Source organism: Pseudophryne corroboree, chromosome 8 (genome assembly GCF_028390025.1).
Source record: "Pseudophryne corroboree isolate aPseCor3 chromosome 8, aPseCor3.hap2, whole genome shotgun sequence".
NCBI classification, from domain to species: Eukaryota; Metazoa; Chordata; class Amphibia; order Anura; family Myobatrachidae; genus Pseudophryne; species Pseudophryne corroboree.
The window spans coordinates 341,704,258-341,723,759 of record NC_086451.1 but is presented as its reverse complement, the minus strand read 5'-3'; the positions used below and the strand labels follow the sequence as shown (position 1 = coordinate 341,723,759).

Genomic DNA, 19,502 nt, shown 5'->3' with positions numbered 1-19,502 from the left:
TGGAGAGAGCCGAAATCTGAACCTTCAGAGAGCCCAGTCTGAGGCCTCCCTCTAGACCGGCCTGAAGGAAAAGTAGAAGTCGAGATAAATGGAAGTTCGTTGAATTCCATCCCCGCTCCTGACACCAAGCCATGTACCGTCTCCAAATCCTGTAGTAGTGCCTGGCTGTGACCGGTTTTCTAGCGGCAATCATTGTAGGGATGGCCGTTCGTGGAATCCCTCTGTTTCTTAAGATCCGGGTTTCAATAGCCACGCCGTCAAACACAGCCTGTTCAGGTCGGGATGTAGGAACGGTCCCTGAGATAGCAGGTCCTCTCTCTGAGGTAACCTCCAAGGATCTTCCGCAAGTAACCCCCGCAGGTCGGAGTACCAACTCCTGCGGGGCCAATCTGGTGCGATTAGAATGGCCCACACTCGTTCCCGCTTTACCCTTTTCAGAACCCTGGGTATGAGTGGGAATGGTGGAAATATGTAAACCCTCCTGTAACACCAAGGAAGTGTTAATGCATCCACTCCTTCTGCTGCTGGATCTCGCGTCCTTGACACATATCTGGGCAGCTGATGGTTTTGTCGAGACGCCATTAGGTCCACCTGAGATAGACCCCATCTTCTCACAATCATGTTGAAAATCCGTGGGTGAAGGCACCACTCTCCCGGATGCATGTCCTGGCGACTGAGGTAATCTGCTTCCCAGTTCTCCACACCTGGAATGAACACTGCCGAGAGAATGATGTCTCGTCTTTCTGCCCACAACAAGATCTTCGTGGCTTCCTTTAACACCATCCTGCTCTTTGTTCCTCCTTGACAGTTTATGTAAGCCGTCGTCGTGACATTGTCTGACTGAATCCTGATGTGTTGACTCACAACTAGGTCTTCTGCTAAGAGAAGTGCATTGTAAACTGCCCTTAGTTCGAGGATATTTATAGGTAGTTTGCTCTCCTGTAGGGTCCACCGTCCTTGAAACCGATGGTCGTTTAGGACGGCTCCCCAACCTCTGAGACTGGCATCCGTCGTCAGGATCCTCCAATCCCAAATGCCGCATTTTTTTCCGGCTGCAAGGTTCTTCTGTAACGACCACCATATCAGGGAGACCCGTACCTGTGGGTGAAGTCGGATTCTCCAATGTAGAAGCCAGTGCGCGCCTGCTCCCTGAGCAATGAGGTTCATTTGGAATGGTCGTGAATGAAGTCTGCCGTACTGGAGAGCTTCGAACGACGCCATCTTCCCGAGAAGTTGCACACAGAGGTGCAGAGAAACGGTTTGCGTCCTCAGTACCTGAGCCACTAATCTCTGTAGGTCCTGGACCTTGTTCTCTGGTAGGAACACCCGTAATAGGACCGTGTCCAAGATGAGACCGAGGAATTGAATCCGTTGAGTCGGTATGAGGTTGGACTTTTGGAAATTGACAATCCATCCATGTTGAATTAGGAATTGATGGGATGTCTGAACATCCTTGAGCAGTCGATTCTGAGATGGAGCCTTGATCAATAAATCGTCCAGATAAGGTATAATCGTGACCCCCAACAGTCTCAGTCCTTCAACCATGATCGCCATGATCTTTGTGAAAATTCTTGGGGCTGATGCTAGGCCGAACGGCAATGCCCGGAATTGGTAGTGATCCGCCACCAGTGCGAACCTTAAGTAAGCCTGGTGAGGAGTCCAGATTGGAATATGCAGATATGCATCCTTTATATCCATGGATACCATGAACTCGCCCTGTTCTAAGCTTGCAATGACTGATTGGATTGATTCCATCTTGAATCTGTAGACTCTTAAAAACTGGTTGAAAACTTTTAAATTGAGTATTGGTCTGACCGTCCTGTCTGGCTTTGGCACGACAAAAAGATTGGAATAGAACCCCGTTCCTCTCTGAGAAGCGGGAACCGGAATAATGACCTCGGCTTGTAGCAATCTGAGGATTGCTGCCCGTAGTGCCCTTGCTTTCTGAGGGCACTGAGGCAATCCTGTTGTAAAAAACTGACTGTGAGGCCTCTGTTGAAATTCCAGTTTGTATCCCTGAGAGATCAAGTTGTTCACCCAAAGTTCTGGTGAGGTTTTGGCCCAGATGTCCTGAAAACCTTCCAGTCGGCAGCCCACCAAGGGGGACCCCAGGTGACCTGGGAGGCCGTCATGCCACGGTCTTGTCAGCGGGTTTATCCTGCTTTCTGGTTGTTGCTTGTGAGCAGCCTCTACCTGTGCCTCCACGTGCTTGTGTACCGAAACCCCTTCCTCTGGCTCGAAAGGACTGAGATCTAAATGAAGTAAATGCTGGTCCCGAATAACCTCTCCTAGTTTGTGGAGCAGTTCTCGTATACGGAGTAGGCAGAAAAGTGGACTTCCCCGCTGTAGCCTGCGAAATCCACTTGTCTAATTTTGGTCCGAACAGCATTTCACCCCCAAAAGGGGATGGATTCTACCGCCTTATTGGTCTCAGAGTCTCCCTGCATTCTCTGAGCCATAAAATCCTTCTAGCCGATATGGCCGATGCAGATATGCGCGATGCTATTCTGCTAATATCCTTAGAAGCTTGACACAAGTACGATGCAGATTCTCGAATGTGTTCTGCCAGTTGGGTAATCTCTTCTAAGCTATTTTCCTCCTCAATAGCTTGTACAATACGGCCGGACAATGCACCCATGGCCTTGTTGACCCAAGCACAGACAATCGCAGGTCTCTGCGCTGCACCAGCTGCAACAAAAAATAAGATTTTACTCACCGGTAAATATTTCTCGTAGTCCGTAGTGGATGCTGGGGACTCCGTAAGGACCATGGGGAATAGCGGCTCCGCAGGAGACTGGGCACAACTAAAGAAAGCTTTAGGACTACCTGGTGTGCACTGGCTCCTCCCTCTATGACCCTCCTCCAGACCTCAGCTAGGATACTGTGCCCGGAAGAGCTGACACAATAAGGAAAGGATTTGGAATCCCGGGTAAGACTCATACCAGCCACACCAATCACACCGTACAACTCGTGATACTATACCCAGTTAACAGTATGAAATATAACTGAGCCTCTCAACAGATAGCTCAACAATAACCCTTTAGTTAACAATAACTATAAACAAGTATTGCAGACAATCCGCACTTGGGATGGGCACCCAGCATCCACTACGGACTACGAGAAATAGATTTACCGGTGAGTAAAATCTTATTTTCTCTAACGTCCTAAGTGGATGCTGGGGACTCCGTAAAGACCATGGGGATTATACCAAAGCTCCCAAACGGGCGGGAGAGTGCGGATGACTCTGCAGCACCGAATGAGCGAACTCTAGGTCCTCCTCAGCCAGGGTATCAAACTTGTAGAATTTAGCAAATGTGTTTGACCCCGACCAAGTAGCTGCTCGGCAAAGTTGTAAAGCCGAGACCCCTCGGGCAGCCGCCCAAGAGCCCACTTTCCTCGTGGAATGGGCTTTAACAGATTTAGGATGCGGCAGTCCAGCCGCAGAATGTGCAAGTTGAATCGTGCTACAGATCCAGCGAGCAATAGTCTGCTTTGAAGCAGGAGCACCCAGCTTGTTGGGTGCATACAGGATAAATAGCGAGTCAGTTTTCCTGACTCCAGCCGTCCTGGAAATATATATTTTCAGGGCCCTGACTACGTCCAGCAACTTGGAGTCCTCCAAGTCCCGAGTAGCCGCAGGCACCACAATAGGTTGGTTCACATGAAACCCTGATACCACCTTAGGAAGGAATTGGGAACGAGTCCTCAATTCCGCCCTAGCCATATGAAAAATCAGATAAGGGCTTTTGCATGACAAAGCCGCCAATTCTGATACACGCCTGGCCGACGCCAAGGCCAACAGCATGACCACTTTCCACGTGAGGTATTTTAGCTCCACGGATTTAAGTGGTTCAAACCAATGCGACTTCAGGAAATCCAACACCACGTTGAGATCCCACGGTACCACTGGAGGCACAAACGGGGGCTGAATATGCAGCACTCCCTTAACAAAAGTCTGAACTTCAGGCAGTGAAGCCAGTTCTTTTTGGAAGAAAATGGACAGAGCCGAAATCTGGACCTTAATGGAACCCAATTTTAGGCCCATAGTCACTCCTGACTGTAGGAAGTGCAGAAATCGATCCAGTTGAAATTCCTCCGTTGGGGCCTTCCTGGCCTCACACCACGCAACATATTTTCGCCATATGTGGTGATAATGTTTTGCGGTCACATCTTTCCTAGCCTTAATCAGCGTAGGGATGACTTCCTCGGAATGCCCTTTTCCTTCAGGATCTGGTGTTCAACTGCCATGCCGTCAAACGCAGCAGCGGTAAGTCTTGGAACAGACAGGGCCCCTGCTGCAGCAGGTCCTGTCTGAGCGGCAGAGGCCATGGGTCCTCTGAGATCATTTCTTGAAGTTCTGGGTACCAAGACCTTCTTGGCCAATCCGGAACCACGAGTATAGTTCTCACTCCTCTCCTTCTTATTATTCTCAGTACCTTGGGTATGAGAGGCAGAGGAGGGAACACATACACCGACTGGTACACCCACGGTGTTACCAGAGCGTCCACAGCTATCGCCTGAGGGTCCCTAGACCTGGCGCAATATCTTATTAGCTTTTTGTTGAGGCGGGACGCCATCATGTCCACCTGTGGCCCTTCCCAATGGTGTACAATCATTTGGAAGACTTCTGGATGAAGTCCCCACTCTCCCGGGTGGAGGTCGTGTCTGCTGAGAAAGTCTGCTTCCCAGTTATCCACTCCGGGAATGAACACTGCTGACAGTGCTAACGCATGATTTTCCGCCCACCGGAGAATCCTTGTGGCTTCTGCCATCGCCATCCTGCTTCTTGTGCCGCCCTGTCGGTTTACATGGGCGACCGCCGTGATGTTGTCTGACTGGATCAGCACCGGCTGGTTTTGAAGCAGGGGTCTTGCCTGACTTAGGGCATTGTAAATGGCCCTTAGTTCCAGAATATTTATGTGTAGGGAAGTCTCCTGACTTGACCATTGTCCTCGGAAGTTTCTTCCCTGTGTGACTGCCCCCCAACCTCGAAGGCTGGCATCCGTGGTTACCAGGACCCAATCCTGTATGCCGAATCTGCGGCCCTCTAGAAGATGAGCACTCTGCAGCCACCACAACAGCGACACCCTGGCCCTTGGAGACAGGGTTATCAGCCGATGCATCTGAAGATGCGATCCGGACCACTTGTCCAACAGATCCCACTGAAAGATCCTTGCATGGAACCCTACGAATGGAATTGCTTCGTAAGAAGCCACCATCTTTCCCAGGACTCGGATGCAATGGTGCACCGACACCTGTTTTGGTTTTAGGAGGTCTCTGACTAGAGATGACAACTCCTTGGCCTTTTACTCCGGGAGAAACACTTTTTTCTGTTCTGTGTCGAGAACCATCCCCAGGAACAGTAGACGCGTTGTAGGAACCAGCTGCGACTTCGGAATGTTCAGGATCCAGCCGTGCTGTTGTAGCACTGCCCGAGCTAGTGCTACTCCGATCAACAACTGTTCCCTGGACCTCTCCTTTATAAGGAGATCGTCCAAGTACGGGATAATTATAACTCCCTTCCTTCGAAGGAGTATCATCATCTCTGCCATTACCTTAGTAAATACCCTCGGTGCTGTGGACAGACCAAACGGCAACGTCTGGAATTGGTAATGACAGTCCTGTACCACAAATCTGAGGTACTCCTGGTGATGGGGGTAACTGGGGACATGCAGGCAAGCATCCTTGATGTCCAGTGATACCATGTAATCCCCTTCGTCCAGGCTTGCAATAACCGCCCTGAGCGATTCCATTTTGAACTTGAACCTTCGTATATAAAAGTGTTCAAGGATTTCAAATTTAAAATGGGTCACACCGAACCGTCCGGTTTCGGTACCACAAACATTGTGGAATAGTAACCCCGTCCCTGTTGAAGAAGGGGTAACTTGACTATCACCTGCTGCGAATACAGCTTGTGAATTGCCTCCAGCACTGCCTCCCTGTCCGAGGGAGCTGTCGGCAAGGCAGATTTGAGGAAACGGCGAGGGGGAGACGTCTCGAATTCCAGCTTGTACCCCTGAGATACTACCTGTAGCATCCAGGGATCCACCAATGAGCGAGCCCACTGGTCGCTGAAATTCTTGAGACGGGCCCCCACCGTACCTGGCTCCGCCTGTGGAGCCCCAGCGTCATGCGGTGGACTTAGAGAAAGCGGGGGAGGACTTTTGTTCCTGGGAACTGGCTGTATGGTGCAGCTGTTTCCCTCTACCTGCTTTCTTTGGCTGTGAGGGAACATGGGGCAAAATGTTGATTTCCCAGCTGTAGCTGTGGAAACGAGGTCCGAGAGACCATCCCAAACAACTCCTCACCCTTGTAAGGCAAAACTTCCATGTGCCTTTTAGAATCAGCATCACCTGTCGACTGCCGAGTTCCTGGCAGAATGGACATTGCGTTTATTTTAGATGCCAGTCGGCAAATATCCCTCTGTGCATCTCTCATGTATAAGACTGCGTCTTTAATATGCTCTATGGTTAGCAATATAGTGTCCCTGTCTAAGGTATCAATGTTATCTGACAGAGAATCTGACCACGCAGCTGCAGCACTGCACATCCATGCTGAAGCAATAGCTGGTCTCAGTATAATGCCTGAGTGTGTATATACAGACTTCAGGATGGCCTCCTGCATTCTATCTGCAGGCTCCTTTAGGGCAGCCGTGTCCGGAGACGGTAGTGCCACCTTCTTTGACAGACGTGTGAGCGCTTTATCCACCCTAGGGGATGTCTCCCAACGTGACCTATCCTCTGGCGGGAAAGGGTACGCCATTAGTAACCTTTTAGAAATTACCAGTTTCTTATCGGGGGAAACCCACGCTTCTTCACACACTTCATTCAATTCATCAGATGGGGGAAAAACCACTAGAAGCTTTTTCTCCCCAAACATAATACCCTTTTTTGTGGTACCTGGGGTAATATCAGAAATGTGCAACACATTTTTCATTGCCGTAATCATGTAACGGGTGGCTCTATTGGAATGTACAGTAGTCTCATCGTCGTCGACACTGGAGTCAGTATCCGTGTCGACATCTGTGTCTGCCATCTGAGGTAGTGGGCGTTTTAGGGCCCCTGATGGCTTTTGAGACGCCTGGGCAGGCACGGGCTGAGAAGCCGGCTGTCCCACATCTGCTATGTCGTCAGACCTTTTATGTAAGGAGTTGACACTGTCACGTAATTCCTTCCACATGTCCATCCACTCAGGTGTCGACCCCGCAGGGGGTGACATCACATTTATCGGCATCTGCTCCGCCTCCACATAAGCCTCCTCATCAAACATGTCGACACAGCCGTACCGACACACCGCACACACACAGGGAATGCTCTGACTGAGGACAGGACCCCACAAAGTCCTTTGGGGAGACAGAGAGAGTATGCCAGCACACACCAGAGCGCTATATAATGCAGGGATTCACACTACCCACAGTGATTTTTCCCTTATAGCTGCTATAATACACAGATTTGCGCCTAAATTTAGTGCCCCCCCTCTCTTTTTAACCCTTTGAGCCTGAAAACTACAGGGGAGAGCCTGGGGAGCTGTCTTCCAGCTGCACTGTGAAGAGAAAATGGCGCCAGTGTGCTGAGGGAGATAGCCCCGCCCCTTTTTCGGCGGACTTCTCCCGCTCTTATAATCATAATGTGGCAGGGGTATTTTACACATATATAGCTTATTAGGCTATATTATGTGTGATTAGCCACTTTTAAGGTACTCTAATTGCTGCCCAGGGCGCCCCCCCCAGCGCCCTGCACCCATCAGTGACCGGAGTATGTGGTGTGCACAGGGAGCAATGGCGCACAGCTGCAGTGCTGTGCGCTACCTTAATGAAGACCGGAGTCTTCTGCCGCCGATTTCCTGGACGTTCTTCTTGCTTCTGGCTCTGCAAGGGGGACGGCGGCGCGGCTCCGGACGACCGAGGCTGGGCCTGTGTTCGATCCCTCTGGAGCTAATGGTGTCCAGTAGCCTAAGAAGCCCAAGCTAGCTGCAAGCAGGTAGGTCCGCTTCTCTCCCCTAAGTCCCTCGTAGCAGTGAGTCTGTTGCCAGCAGATCTCACTGAAAATAAAAAACCTAAAATATACTTTCTTTTCTAGGAGCTCAGGAGAGCCCCTAGTGTGCATCCAGCTCGGCCGGGCACCAAATTCTAACTGAGGTCTGGAGGAGGGTCATAGAGGGAGGAGCCAGTGCACACCAGGTAGTCCTAAAGCTTTCTTTAGTTGTGCCCAGTCTCCTGCGGAGCCGCTATTCCCCATGGTCCTTACGGAGTCCCCAGCATCCACTTAGGACGTTAGAGAAATTGACTTTAACGCAGTGTCAACTTTACAGTCGGATGCATACTTTAAAGTAGTTACGTAAGGAATTGGTAAAATTGTCTTTTTTGACAACCTTCCTAGGGAAGCATCCACTACCGGCGGAGTCTCCCACTTGTCCATTACACCCTTAGGTAGGGAATAAGTTACCTGAAACCGTTTCGGAAATTGAAATCGTTTGTCAGGTTGTTTCCAAGCCTCCTCTATCTGAGATTGGAGGGATTTAGGAATAGGAAACACTGCTGAACGCGGCTTCTGGGTTTCGAACAAATCGAAATCCTCCGGCTCCCATATTTCCTCGTCCTTAAAACTTAGGATCTCTTTTACCGCGTCAATTAAGGAGTCTAGACCTGAGATTGCCGAGTCCTCTTCTGGAAAGTCGGCGTCTAGGTTAGGTTCAATTAACTCACCTTCCTCCGTATCAAAAAGAAAACCCTCTTCCTCCTCTGATTCTGGTATCATAGGGAGAGTTCTTTTAACCGCTTTGCGCACACTCGTTTCTGCGGGTGCGAACGGCGTTAACCTGATGAGAAATTCCTCCATCGTTTTTGAGAATCCCGCAGCCCATTCTGATTGCTGCTTGCGCGACTCTGCCATCTCCATGGAGATTCTATTAACAAGGTGGTCTTCCCATACCTTAGCCAGAACACTGCTCCCAGGTGGAGCGTCCTTTTTTAAGCAGGAGTCGCACACCCCGGAGCTGCCAACCCGCGTGCTCTTCTTGTTACATTTCGTACAAACATAACAGGTCTTGGAGGTTTTGGTTGCCTTAGACATGTTGTTTTGAAAACCCTGTACCATAGTAGCCCGCCGCGTTTTCACCCTTTAAACTAGGAAGAGAAAGACTGGGAGATGACGGAAGCGAAGGTATTGGATCCGGCTGGAATTACCTGTCCTTTTCGTATATAAAAGGAGCAGGCCAATATCTTTACTTTAATTAACAATAATAATAAAAAAACAAAAAACATTTTATATTAAAAAAAAAATAAAAAATAAAAAATTCAAACACCAGCCGACTCGCAATCCTCACACCCCAACTGTAAATCAGCTACGATGTTAGAGTTGGTATTCGCTTGCTTCCGTGTATTTTCTGCAGGATCTTTGAAACAGAAGTCCCTTGAAAATATGAATTGTAAAGTTGATTACTTTTCAGGAGATCCTCATCTGTATATATATTATTCACCAGCAGAGGGAGCTGTTACCTAACGATCTCCCTGCTATATTATACTATCCACTATGCAGGCAGTTCAGCAGGGGGAGCTAATTCTTTAATAAACAAACTTCCCCTATGTACTCTACTGGGGGGAGGGGGAGGACCCATCCATTACCTCAGCCTGGCGCCATAATCATTAAATATGGCCCTCACTAAATGTCCCGCAAGACTGTTTTGAAAAATATGCTGCTGTCAGGAACCCTAGCCATTAAGCTATATGAGCTCCACTTGCTGCTGCCTCGGATGTCTCCTCACGGTATGTAAGCACTTTTATTTCTAGCCCCCTCCCGCTGGCCAGCGCGCGCCGAGTCCACACTCTGGCGCTCTGTGAGGACACTATTTGGCGCGCTCCGGACCCGCTGGCCGGCGCGCGCCTGGACAGTTTCCCGTAGCGGCGCCTGTGCTCCGCTTCGGCTGTCAGTCTTCTCGCTGTGCAGCGCACCGCTCTGCCATCCCTCCCTGCTCACAGGGAGGAAAGGCCAAGTTCCGCGCCGCACTCTGCTCCCGCACCCGCTGCTGTAACTGCAATATGAGGGGCTATATTACCGGAGGCAGCATTACATTGATATATTAAAGGAGGCAGCTTTTTTTTTTTTTTTGTGATATTTTAGTAAGGAAGGTCTCTCCCTGCTCACTATAAAAATAAATTAAAATACATGAAGGACCCCTAAGCTACTTTTTCCTTCGACCAGTACTCACTGTTAGAAGGACTTGGAGGATCTCCTGTGGAGAGAGGCAGGTCCCTTCAATAGGGATCTTTGTCTCTCTGATATCAGGCAGCCTTGTCCCCCTTTTATTAGGGTTACGCAGCCCCTTTTAGATTTTTAGTCAGGAGCTCAAGTGCTCCACGTGCGGTTACCTCCAGCACAATTTTTCAAACTGAGGGAGGAGGGATGTGAAGGGGGAGGAGCCGGCTGTGCAGACCATGCTAATTTTAGATTGTGCCACACCTCCAGTTCAAGGCTTCACACCCCTACTGTATAGGACTCCAGTGTCCCCTAGTGGATGAAAGAGAAATAACAGTGTTGGGAATGGTAGTCGCTGAGACAGCAAACCAGGGAAGAAGTTAGAAAGATAGACACATTGAATGTAGATATCTGAAGAGATATAAGGCAGAGGGGTTTGGAATGTAATGAATGGAATAAACAGATGCGTCCTCGTACATCTAGCCTTGATACACCACACAATGCGAGATGCCTGGCGCAAGTGAGCAGTCAGTTCCAGTGCATCTCTGCTAATGTCAGGCGTTTTTCTTTTCTTTTTAAGAAAATCAGCCTTCATTGCAGCGCAATGCCACTAAGACAGACCGGGCGACTGCAGATTAATTTGATATATGACACGTGTATGTTGTGTGCGACTGAGTCTGCATACAGAGCACAACAAAACTTTTATCGGGGAAAAACTGCAGCTGCTACATTGTTGCAAATTGTATCAAAGTTCAGACTCAGTCACACACAATATACACATGCCGCATATCAAATTTATCAGCACAGTCTCCTGGTGGGTTCTTGCCGCAAAGCGTTGCGACTAAGACGCAATTCCGGCAAAAAAGATTCCCAACGCTAGCAGAGTCTCACTGGACTTGGCATGACAAGAGAGAGGCATGACTGCAGCAATGATGTAGGAGAACACATCTGTAAACTGTTCAATTTGTCCATTATATAGGTAAGTTAGATAATACATAGGATGCGAGTACTAGGCACCCAGACATATCACCCACTTTGACATCCATCTGGTCAGTTTTTCTAGTTCTTTTCATTATTTCTTCGATTCTCTTAAAAAAAAAAAAAGAAGAAAAAAAAAAGAAAAAAAGGAAGTCAATGGAAAAGGACATTCAAGTGGCAATAAATCCAAAGATTAAACTATTGGAAAACTTCCTAAAAGTATTATAGACATCATAATTTTGCACCTCATGGAGAACGTGTGCACATGTCTATAGGTTTAGGAGTTGTCTGTGTGTCTTGTAGACATAAACAAAAGCATGTTCAAATCCCACATCCATGCGAATATGCACTAGAGTATCAGTTATGTCCCTATTTAGAGTAGAGATACTTAATGCCTAAGCGTAATTCAACAGTAATTACAGGAAAGTGTAATTGTTAATACGAAAATGACGCAGAAATTTATGGAAACGTTTTAAAAAAATGATGCTGTAAGTTTAAAACCTATAAATTAGTTCCTCTGCAATTTAGTAATTGCAGTGTTCTTAGTCACCAATGCAGCAAGAAGTGCCCTATGCAGAGACCTCCCCTGACCTGCTCACTGGCTGCAGATAACAATCCCATCTCTAGTGCATATTGTTCAGCTTCCAACATTTATCCCTTACAGGCATATGGGTCTGATAAAGAGTACTGCACCAGTATAGCTCGTGTAAATTCGTACTGGGCATGCCCAGAAAATTGTGTTCATTCAAGATACCGACCTGCAGGCAATTTGCGCATGTCAAACCTTATGAGAGGCGGAGGGAAGGGGTTTTCTTTAGCAGGCAGAATTCAGTGAGGACATGTTCAGACAAATGAGACATATGCCGACCAGTAAGGATGCATGTTAGGAGGTTTATGAGTTACATCTGTTAGAGATGCAAGCACACACATGGATGATGACTTGTAGTACATGTCCTGCATATGTTCAGAAATCCACTGTTTCCATGCACTTTTCTTTTGAGGGATTCACGTTCATTTTGACACTAACTCTACATCAGCCCTGTAATGCTCAGCATTTGTATGAATACTTTGGCAGCAAGAGCGTGTCTACACACAGTAGCAATAGTAACATATAGTAACATAGTATTTCAGGTTGAAGAGAGGCAAATTGCCCATCGTGTAATAGTAATAATGGTTGCCCTGAGCGGAATGTTACGTCATCGTGCGGTGGAGGGCACCGGCTGGCAAGCACTCATCGTGCGGTGGAGGGCACCGGCTGGCAAGCACTCATCGTGCGGTGGAGACCCAGACTGCATGTACCATCTTCGGGGCAGTGCATGGTAGTAGGTACCAGGCTGATGCAGTTAAATAATGTTTTAAGTACAAACTGTGTTTAATATGCTGGGATTTCTTTTACTATTGAATGATATTCTATGCTATGAATGTGTCACCTACCAAAACTCCACCCTTCATTTCTACACCGCTTAAATATAAATGTAATAAGAAAATTTCTAGTTTCTAAATTTGTCAAGGTCTGTAATAAAATAACAATAACCAATGTGTAGGAGAGTATACAATTTGACAAATTGCATTTTAAGTCCAATAGATAAAAATAAAAAGTGAATAGAATACAGAGCAATACACACCAGTTTCTGCACTGCTAACATCATTCCCCTGAAAGCTCCACTGACTGGTGGAGGAAAATGGGAGATGAACCCTACACAATGTACAACAACTACAGTGTTCATGGTTGTTCCTTTTTCGACTACAACAAGGGTTCTCAACTCCAGTCCTTAAGTACCCCCAACAGGCCATGTTTCTTTAATCATGTACCGGTGAGTTAATCTGTGTTGCTGGGTCAGTAATTATCCCACCCGCTCCAACAGACAGAAATCCTCAAACTGTGACCTGTTGGAAAAACCTGAGGGTTGAGGCGGAGAACCACTGGCTCACCATCTTCATGGGACACGTATACCTTTTTTCGTTCAAGTCTTTCCTGCATATTTTGCTGCATGATTTTTTCCCGTTCTAGTCTTTGCTTCTCAGCTTCTTCAAGAGCTTTGGCCTCTGCTTCTTCTCTCTTAAAACAAATGAAAAATCTAATATTGAACAAATTTACTGAGTTCAGTAATAGCTTTTAACAGGACTTATTCAAAACATCTTCCTCACAAGGGTTGTGACCCCTGTAAAACCCTTGTGGTGGTGCGACTCCTTCCACTGGTGCTGTCTGTGGTGTCTAATAAGTCTGGAAAGTTCCTAAAGTGTAAATAGTTACAGTAACTAAGTATTCAACACCATGGCAGGGAAGACAACCTGCTCTACTGGCTGGACACCCCTGCTCTGTGGACATCTAAACTTGATCACTAAGTTCACTACCAGTACAAAAATATGTGGATGCATTAAGATAGTACCAGGGGAGGAGGGGGATTATCCCACCTAAACCTCAATAGCTCCTTTAAAACTCAAGGGTTATGGTGTAAGCTTGAGAACAGTGGACACACACACACCATAGTGAGTGCTGTAGAATCAGTGTTTCAAAATTTGGGCTCTATGTATTTCTAACTCAGTATATTCTTGTTTTCTCATACACATCATCCTTTGGACAGCCAGTGAAATATAGTAGCTGCATTCAGACCCTTTGACGCTGAAAACATGCAGCACTAATCATCCCAGCTGTCCTGAAATCATGTACGATTACTGGTCCCTAAGGAAGAGTGGAGAAGCACTAGAGTAAATTATAACGATTTGGGGATATGACCTGGCTGCACATATAGGGAGATAAATACACTCCAGTATTATCCTGCCGGAAAATCTGGGGGCAGAAATATTACCTAAAACTCATGAGAACTCTGGTCTCCATTAAAGAGGCAAATAGATATTTTGGGATGGCTAAAACAGGATCAAGCAAATGGACCAAACTTCAACTGAGTACACAGTGACTTAAGCTGGGCACACATCGAATGATGTGGTTCCTGCCAGACGGGACGACCGATGTAATGATACATCGGTCGTTCCATACACACTGAACGACATATTGCATGGCCGCGCAATATATTGTTCATGGATGCATTCACCTGCATCCCATCATTGCCAGGGTCATCCCATTGTGCGTGCAGTATGCCAGAAGGGATGACCCAGCAAACGACCCATGGGAGCATGTGGCGGAAGTACACATCAGATGATGTGCCCGATATATCGTCTGATGTGTACCCAGCTTTCATTACCACACTGTATGCAGTCTGCTCTACAGAAGGGGATCATTACCATATCTTTCAATCAACTTCTGCAAAACAAAACAAAAAATTCAATCACTTTTGATCTCCATGTGAAATGAAAGGATAACCTGCTATAAGCTGTGAATATAAAGCTTTTCAGCTTTAGACAACCTGTCCTTATCTAAACAGTCAGTATTTCCTACACTGACGTCCTGCTTTCCACTCCCTATAACAGAAAATTATATTCGTTGCTACAGTATGTCCCCATCAAACTACTAGAAAAGTAAAACAGGAGTGCAATGCGTGTAGGGAACGATCTACCTTCCTGCAACAATACAAGTCTGCCCATTTTTTAAAGCAGCAATCATTTACAAGGCAAAGCAACCTTGCTGCTTTAAAAAAAAACGGTCAGGCTCGCACAAAGTCCCACATCTGCGGCAACTCTGAGGTTATTACATTTAGCACCAAGTGTCTTAGTTTTCGCCCAATTTGTATCACTAAAGTCCTTGAGTGCATGCGCTGCATTAATGGCTAACAATATGAGATTCCCTTTATAAGAGGAGTTGCAACAAATGTCAGTTTACTTTTATCAATGTCTCGCAATACTAAATGGACTGTTGTTCCTTGCCTGGAGAAGTAATGGCAATAAGCTGGATCTCCCCTGGGGATCTGGTCGAAATCCCGACGCCAAAATCCTGACATTGATCAAAATGCCGGGTGAGGGTTAGGCTGTGGGGAGGAGGGGTTATGGTTAGGCTATGGGAAGGGAGGCGTTCGGTTTAGGCACCGCTGGGGAAGGGAAGGTTAGGGTGGCATTGGGGTAAGGTAATTCCCCATGTCGGGATTGTATGGATGCCGCAGTTGATCTTCTGAACGCTAGTATCCAGAGCGACGGCATTTCCTACCCTATGCCAGACTGTCCTTATTCGTAAACCGCTCTCTTCCCTATAAGAATGTGGTCTATCATCACTGTTGGCGAGTCGACAGATTCAGCAACAATAAGGAAGCCAAGGAAGGAAAAGTCACAGCCAGCTCCATCTGAACATCTCCAGATTCCGTTACTCAAGCCAAATGTCATAGGTCATTTTGGCAACTTCCATCATTATAGTACTCGTGATTACATGCCAGTGTATTTACATGACATACAGTATATAGTCAGAATGGAGAACATACTTTATAAAAGTAATATGAACATTTATTAGATATAACCCTGAAATGATACCGACCAGAGCTCATGATACATTATTCTCTTTTCTCCTGCTGTATTCTGTTAATGCATTATAGTAATTTACTCAGAAAATAAAATTGGAGATTACTTAACCAGCGCTCCTGAATGTGATGGTATCGTGAAGGGGATCCCAAGACTTCACCACACCATGTCCGCTGCATTTGTTATTTACACCTTGATAAAGACCCCAGTAGGGGTAGAAACGCCTTGGTGAGGAGGCGTTCAGGTTGGATCCAGCGGTGTGACCACACAACGGCAGCGGGCATGGTGTGGTGAAGTTTTGGGATCCCCTTTACAACACCTTTATGCTGTATAGAACCGTTATTGTGCAGTTCCAACATCTGTGGCAATTATCCACTGTTTGAAACTAACCCGGATACCTCTTGCAATAAAGATACTGCTTTTCAGTCCATCCCTGCAGTCTAGCAGGTGATTGCCTTTGTATTAATTGTTCTAATGTTTTAATGTGCTATATTAAACTGTCCTTCACTACTACCGTATATACTCGAGTATAAGTCGACCCGAATATAAGCCGAGGCACCTAAATTTACCACAAAAATCTGGGAAAACTTATTGACTCGAGTATAAGACTAGGGTGGCAAATGCAGCTCTAGCCGTACACAGCCCTCAGTGCCAGATATGCCCTCATACTGCCAGATATGCCCCCACAGTGCCAGATATGCCCTCATGCTGCCAGATACACCCCACAGTGCCAGATATGCCCCACAGTGCCAGATATGCCCTCATGCTGCCAGATATGCCCTCATGCTGCCAGATATACCCCACAGTGCCAGATATGCTCTCATGCTGCCAGATATGCCCCACAGTGCCAGATGTGCCAGCTATGCCCCACAGTGCCAGATGTGCCAGCTATGCCCCACAGTGCCAGATATGCCCCACAGTGCCAGATATGCCCTCATGCTGCCAGATATGCCTCACAGTGCCAGATATGCCCCACAGTGCCAGATATGCCCTCATGCTGCCAGATATGCCCCACAGTGCCAGCTATGTCCCACAGTGTCAGATATGTCCTCATGCTGCCAGATATGCCCCACAGTGCCAGATGTGCCAGATAGCGGCTTGTGTGTGTGTGTTAAAGGAAGTGCCGGTTCGTGCACTTCCTTTAACACACACACGCCGCTGTCGCCAGGGACACAGGAGAGCCACACGCTGTGCCCTCCATGTCCCTCCTACAACTGACTCGAATATAAGCCGAAGTGGCTTTTTCAGAACAAATAAAGGTGCTGAAAAAGTCGGCTTATACTCGAATATATACGGTATGTTTCTTCTCTGCTTGTGTACCCTATGACTGGTCAAATGTAAAAACGGAGTTATTGTGTGGAACTAAGTGAATATACATCACATTCAGGAGCGATGGTTTAGTAATCTCCAATTTTATTTTCTGATTTGCACTGGTGAAGGGTGAAGGATACCTTCAAGGAGTTTCTGACAGGCTGCACCTGATTGCACTCACAGTCACTTTCTATTTGAATATTTTTCAGATAGTAATTTAATGTTTAGATGGTCGGCCTGACATCTATAATCTATTTTACAATGTGTAAATGTATTTTCAGGAATTTGCTTGTGTATTCAATTAAAGAAATACAATGCATGCTAAACGGAATCATCATACATAACTAAGTATGTTGAGGGATCAGTCCATTAATCACTAGTATTTATTATTATCCTTTATTTATATGGCGCCACAAGGGTTTGCAGCACCCAATTACAGAGTACATAAACAAATAATCAAAACAGCAACTTACAGTTAAAGACAATATAGGACAAATACAGGGTAAATATACATAGCTACATCAGCAGATTACACTGGAATAAGTAACAGGTGGCAGAAGCCTGCTGGATTTGGTACAGTTGAAGGTTATTAAAGTAAGAAAAAGGATAAGCACATGAGGGAAGAGGGCCCTACTCGTGAGAGCTTACACTCTAAAGTGGAGGGGTAGACAGACTGGGGTGACACAGACGGGGTACATAGAGAGCATGGAACACATGGTTAGGATGAGATTTGGCTGGGTTTGGTGAAGAAGTGGGTCTTGAGAGCCCGTTTGAAGTTTTGTAGAGAGGTGGAGAGTCTGAGGGGGAGAGGTAGGGAATTCCAGAGAAATGGAGCAGCACGTGAAAAATCTTGGAAGGTAGGACTGCGAGGAAGTAATCAGTAGGCAGGAGAGTCGGCGTACATTAGCAGAGCGAAGAGGACGGGTGGGAGTCTAAAGGGAGATAATGTCAGAGATGTAAATGGGAGAGGAGTGGGCGAGGGCTTTGTAAGTAAGTGTGAGAGGCTTGAAATGGATTCTGAACAGGAAGGGGAGCCAGTGAAGGTCTTGTAAGAGAGGAGAGGTGGACGTAGTGCGTTTGGTGAGGAAAATGAGCCGGGCAGCAGCATTGAGGATAGACTGGAGTGGAGAGAGGTGTTTGTCAGGAATGCCAGTCAGGAGGAGATTACAGTAGTCCAGTCTGAAGATGACCAGTGAGTGGATTAGGGTCTTGGTAGCATACTGGGTCAGAAAAAGTCTGATCATGGAAATATTTTTTAAATGAAAACGGCAGGTTTGTGAGAGGTGACGAATGTGTGGTTTGAAGGAGAGGAAGTAGTCAAGGATTACTCCAAGACAGCGCACTTGGGAGCTAGAGGAGATAGTAGTGCCATCAATACATAATGAGATTGTGGGAGGTGAGGTTATGCGGGAGGGATGGGATATGATTAGCTCGGTCTTAGATATGTTAAGTTTAAGAAAGCGCTGGTACATCCAGAGATAGCAGAGAGACAGTTGGAGATACGAGTAAGGAGAGCAGGGGAGAGGTCTGGAGAGGAAAGATAGATTTGAGTGTCATCAGCATAGAGATGATATTGGAAATCAAAAGAACTAATGAGCTTACCTAGTGAGGACGTATAGAGAGCGAAAAGAAGAGGACCAAGGACAGACAATTGGGACACACTTACAGTTAGTGGAAGTGAGGGGGAGGTGGAGTCATAAGAGGAGACAGAGAATGAATGGTCAGAAAGGTATGAAGACAGTCAAGAGAGGGCAGTATCACGTAGACCAATGGAGTGAAGGATTTGCAGTAGGAGAGGGTGCTCCACAGTGTCAAAAGCAGCAGAGAGCTCAAGAAGAATAAGTAGGGAGTAGTGGCCCTTAGATTTAGCAGCATGGAGGTCATTGCAGACTTTTGAAAGGGCAGTTACAGTGAAGTGGAGAGGACGGTAGCCAGACTGAAATGGCTCAAGCAGCGAGTGTGAGGAAAGAAAGGAAGTAAGGCAGTTGTAGACAATACGCTCAAGGAGTTTGGAGGCAAAAGGGAGAAGAGAGATGGGTCGGTAGTTGGAGAGAGTGTTTGGATCAAGGGTAGGTTTTTTAAGAACAGGAGAGATGAGCGCATGCTTGAAGGCAGAGGGGACAGTGCCTAATGAGAGGGAGAGACTGAGTACTATATACACTATATGATATATATCACATTCTCTGCCATGCTGTATCATGTATAAGGCTGAAGCCCTGCCTGCCACTCCAAACAGTTATAGAATATATCTGACCTTTTATCATTGCAATGTAAATATGCAGGATTATAAGCAGTTAGCAAGAAATATGATGGTACAAAACCGAAATAACTGAGATGAAGCCTCAAATATTCTCAGCAGTAATAAGCAGGTTACTTGAAATAGAAGCATTGCCACAGAATATAGGGGGTAATTCAGATCTGATCGTTACTGTGCGTTTTCGCACAGCGTGCGATCAGATCTGAACTGCGCATGCGTCTGAGCCGCACTGCGCCGACACGTTGGATGGCTGCTATGGGGATCGGCGCCCTGCGACGGGATGGTGCAAAGGATCCAGTCGCACAGGCGTTCGCAAGGAGATTGACATGAAGAGGCTGTTTGTGGATGGCAATTGACCG

General features: G+C 46.9%; 1 protein-coding gene across 12 annotated transcripts in view; it reads right to left on the bottom strand.

Moving 5' to 3' along the window:
- MAP7D3 (MAP7 domain containing 3) overlaps nt 1-19,502 on the bottom strand; it is a 221,366-nt gene that overhangs the window by 22,191 nt on the left and 179,673 nt on the right. For 11 of the 12 annotated variants that reach the window (XM_063937437.1, XM_063937438.1, XM_063937440.1 and 8 more), the window contains 2 exons: nt 13,126-13,230; nt 11,228-11,281 (listed from right to left, as the gene is read on the bottom strand). In XM_063937437.1, the coding sequence (XP_063793507.1) occupies nt 11,228-11,281; nt 13,126-13,230 (159 nt within the window). The remainder of the gene's footprint in view (nt 1-11,227; nt 11,282-13,125; nt 13,231-19,502) is intronic. The other variant, XM_063937439.1, reaches the window with a different exon arrangement.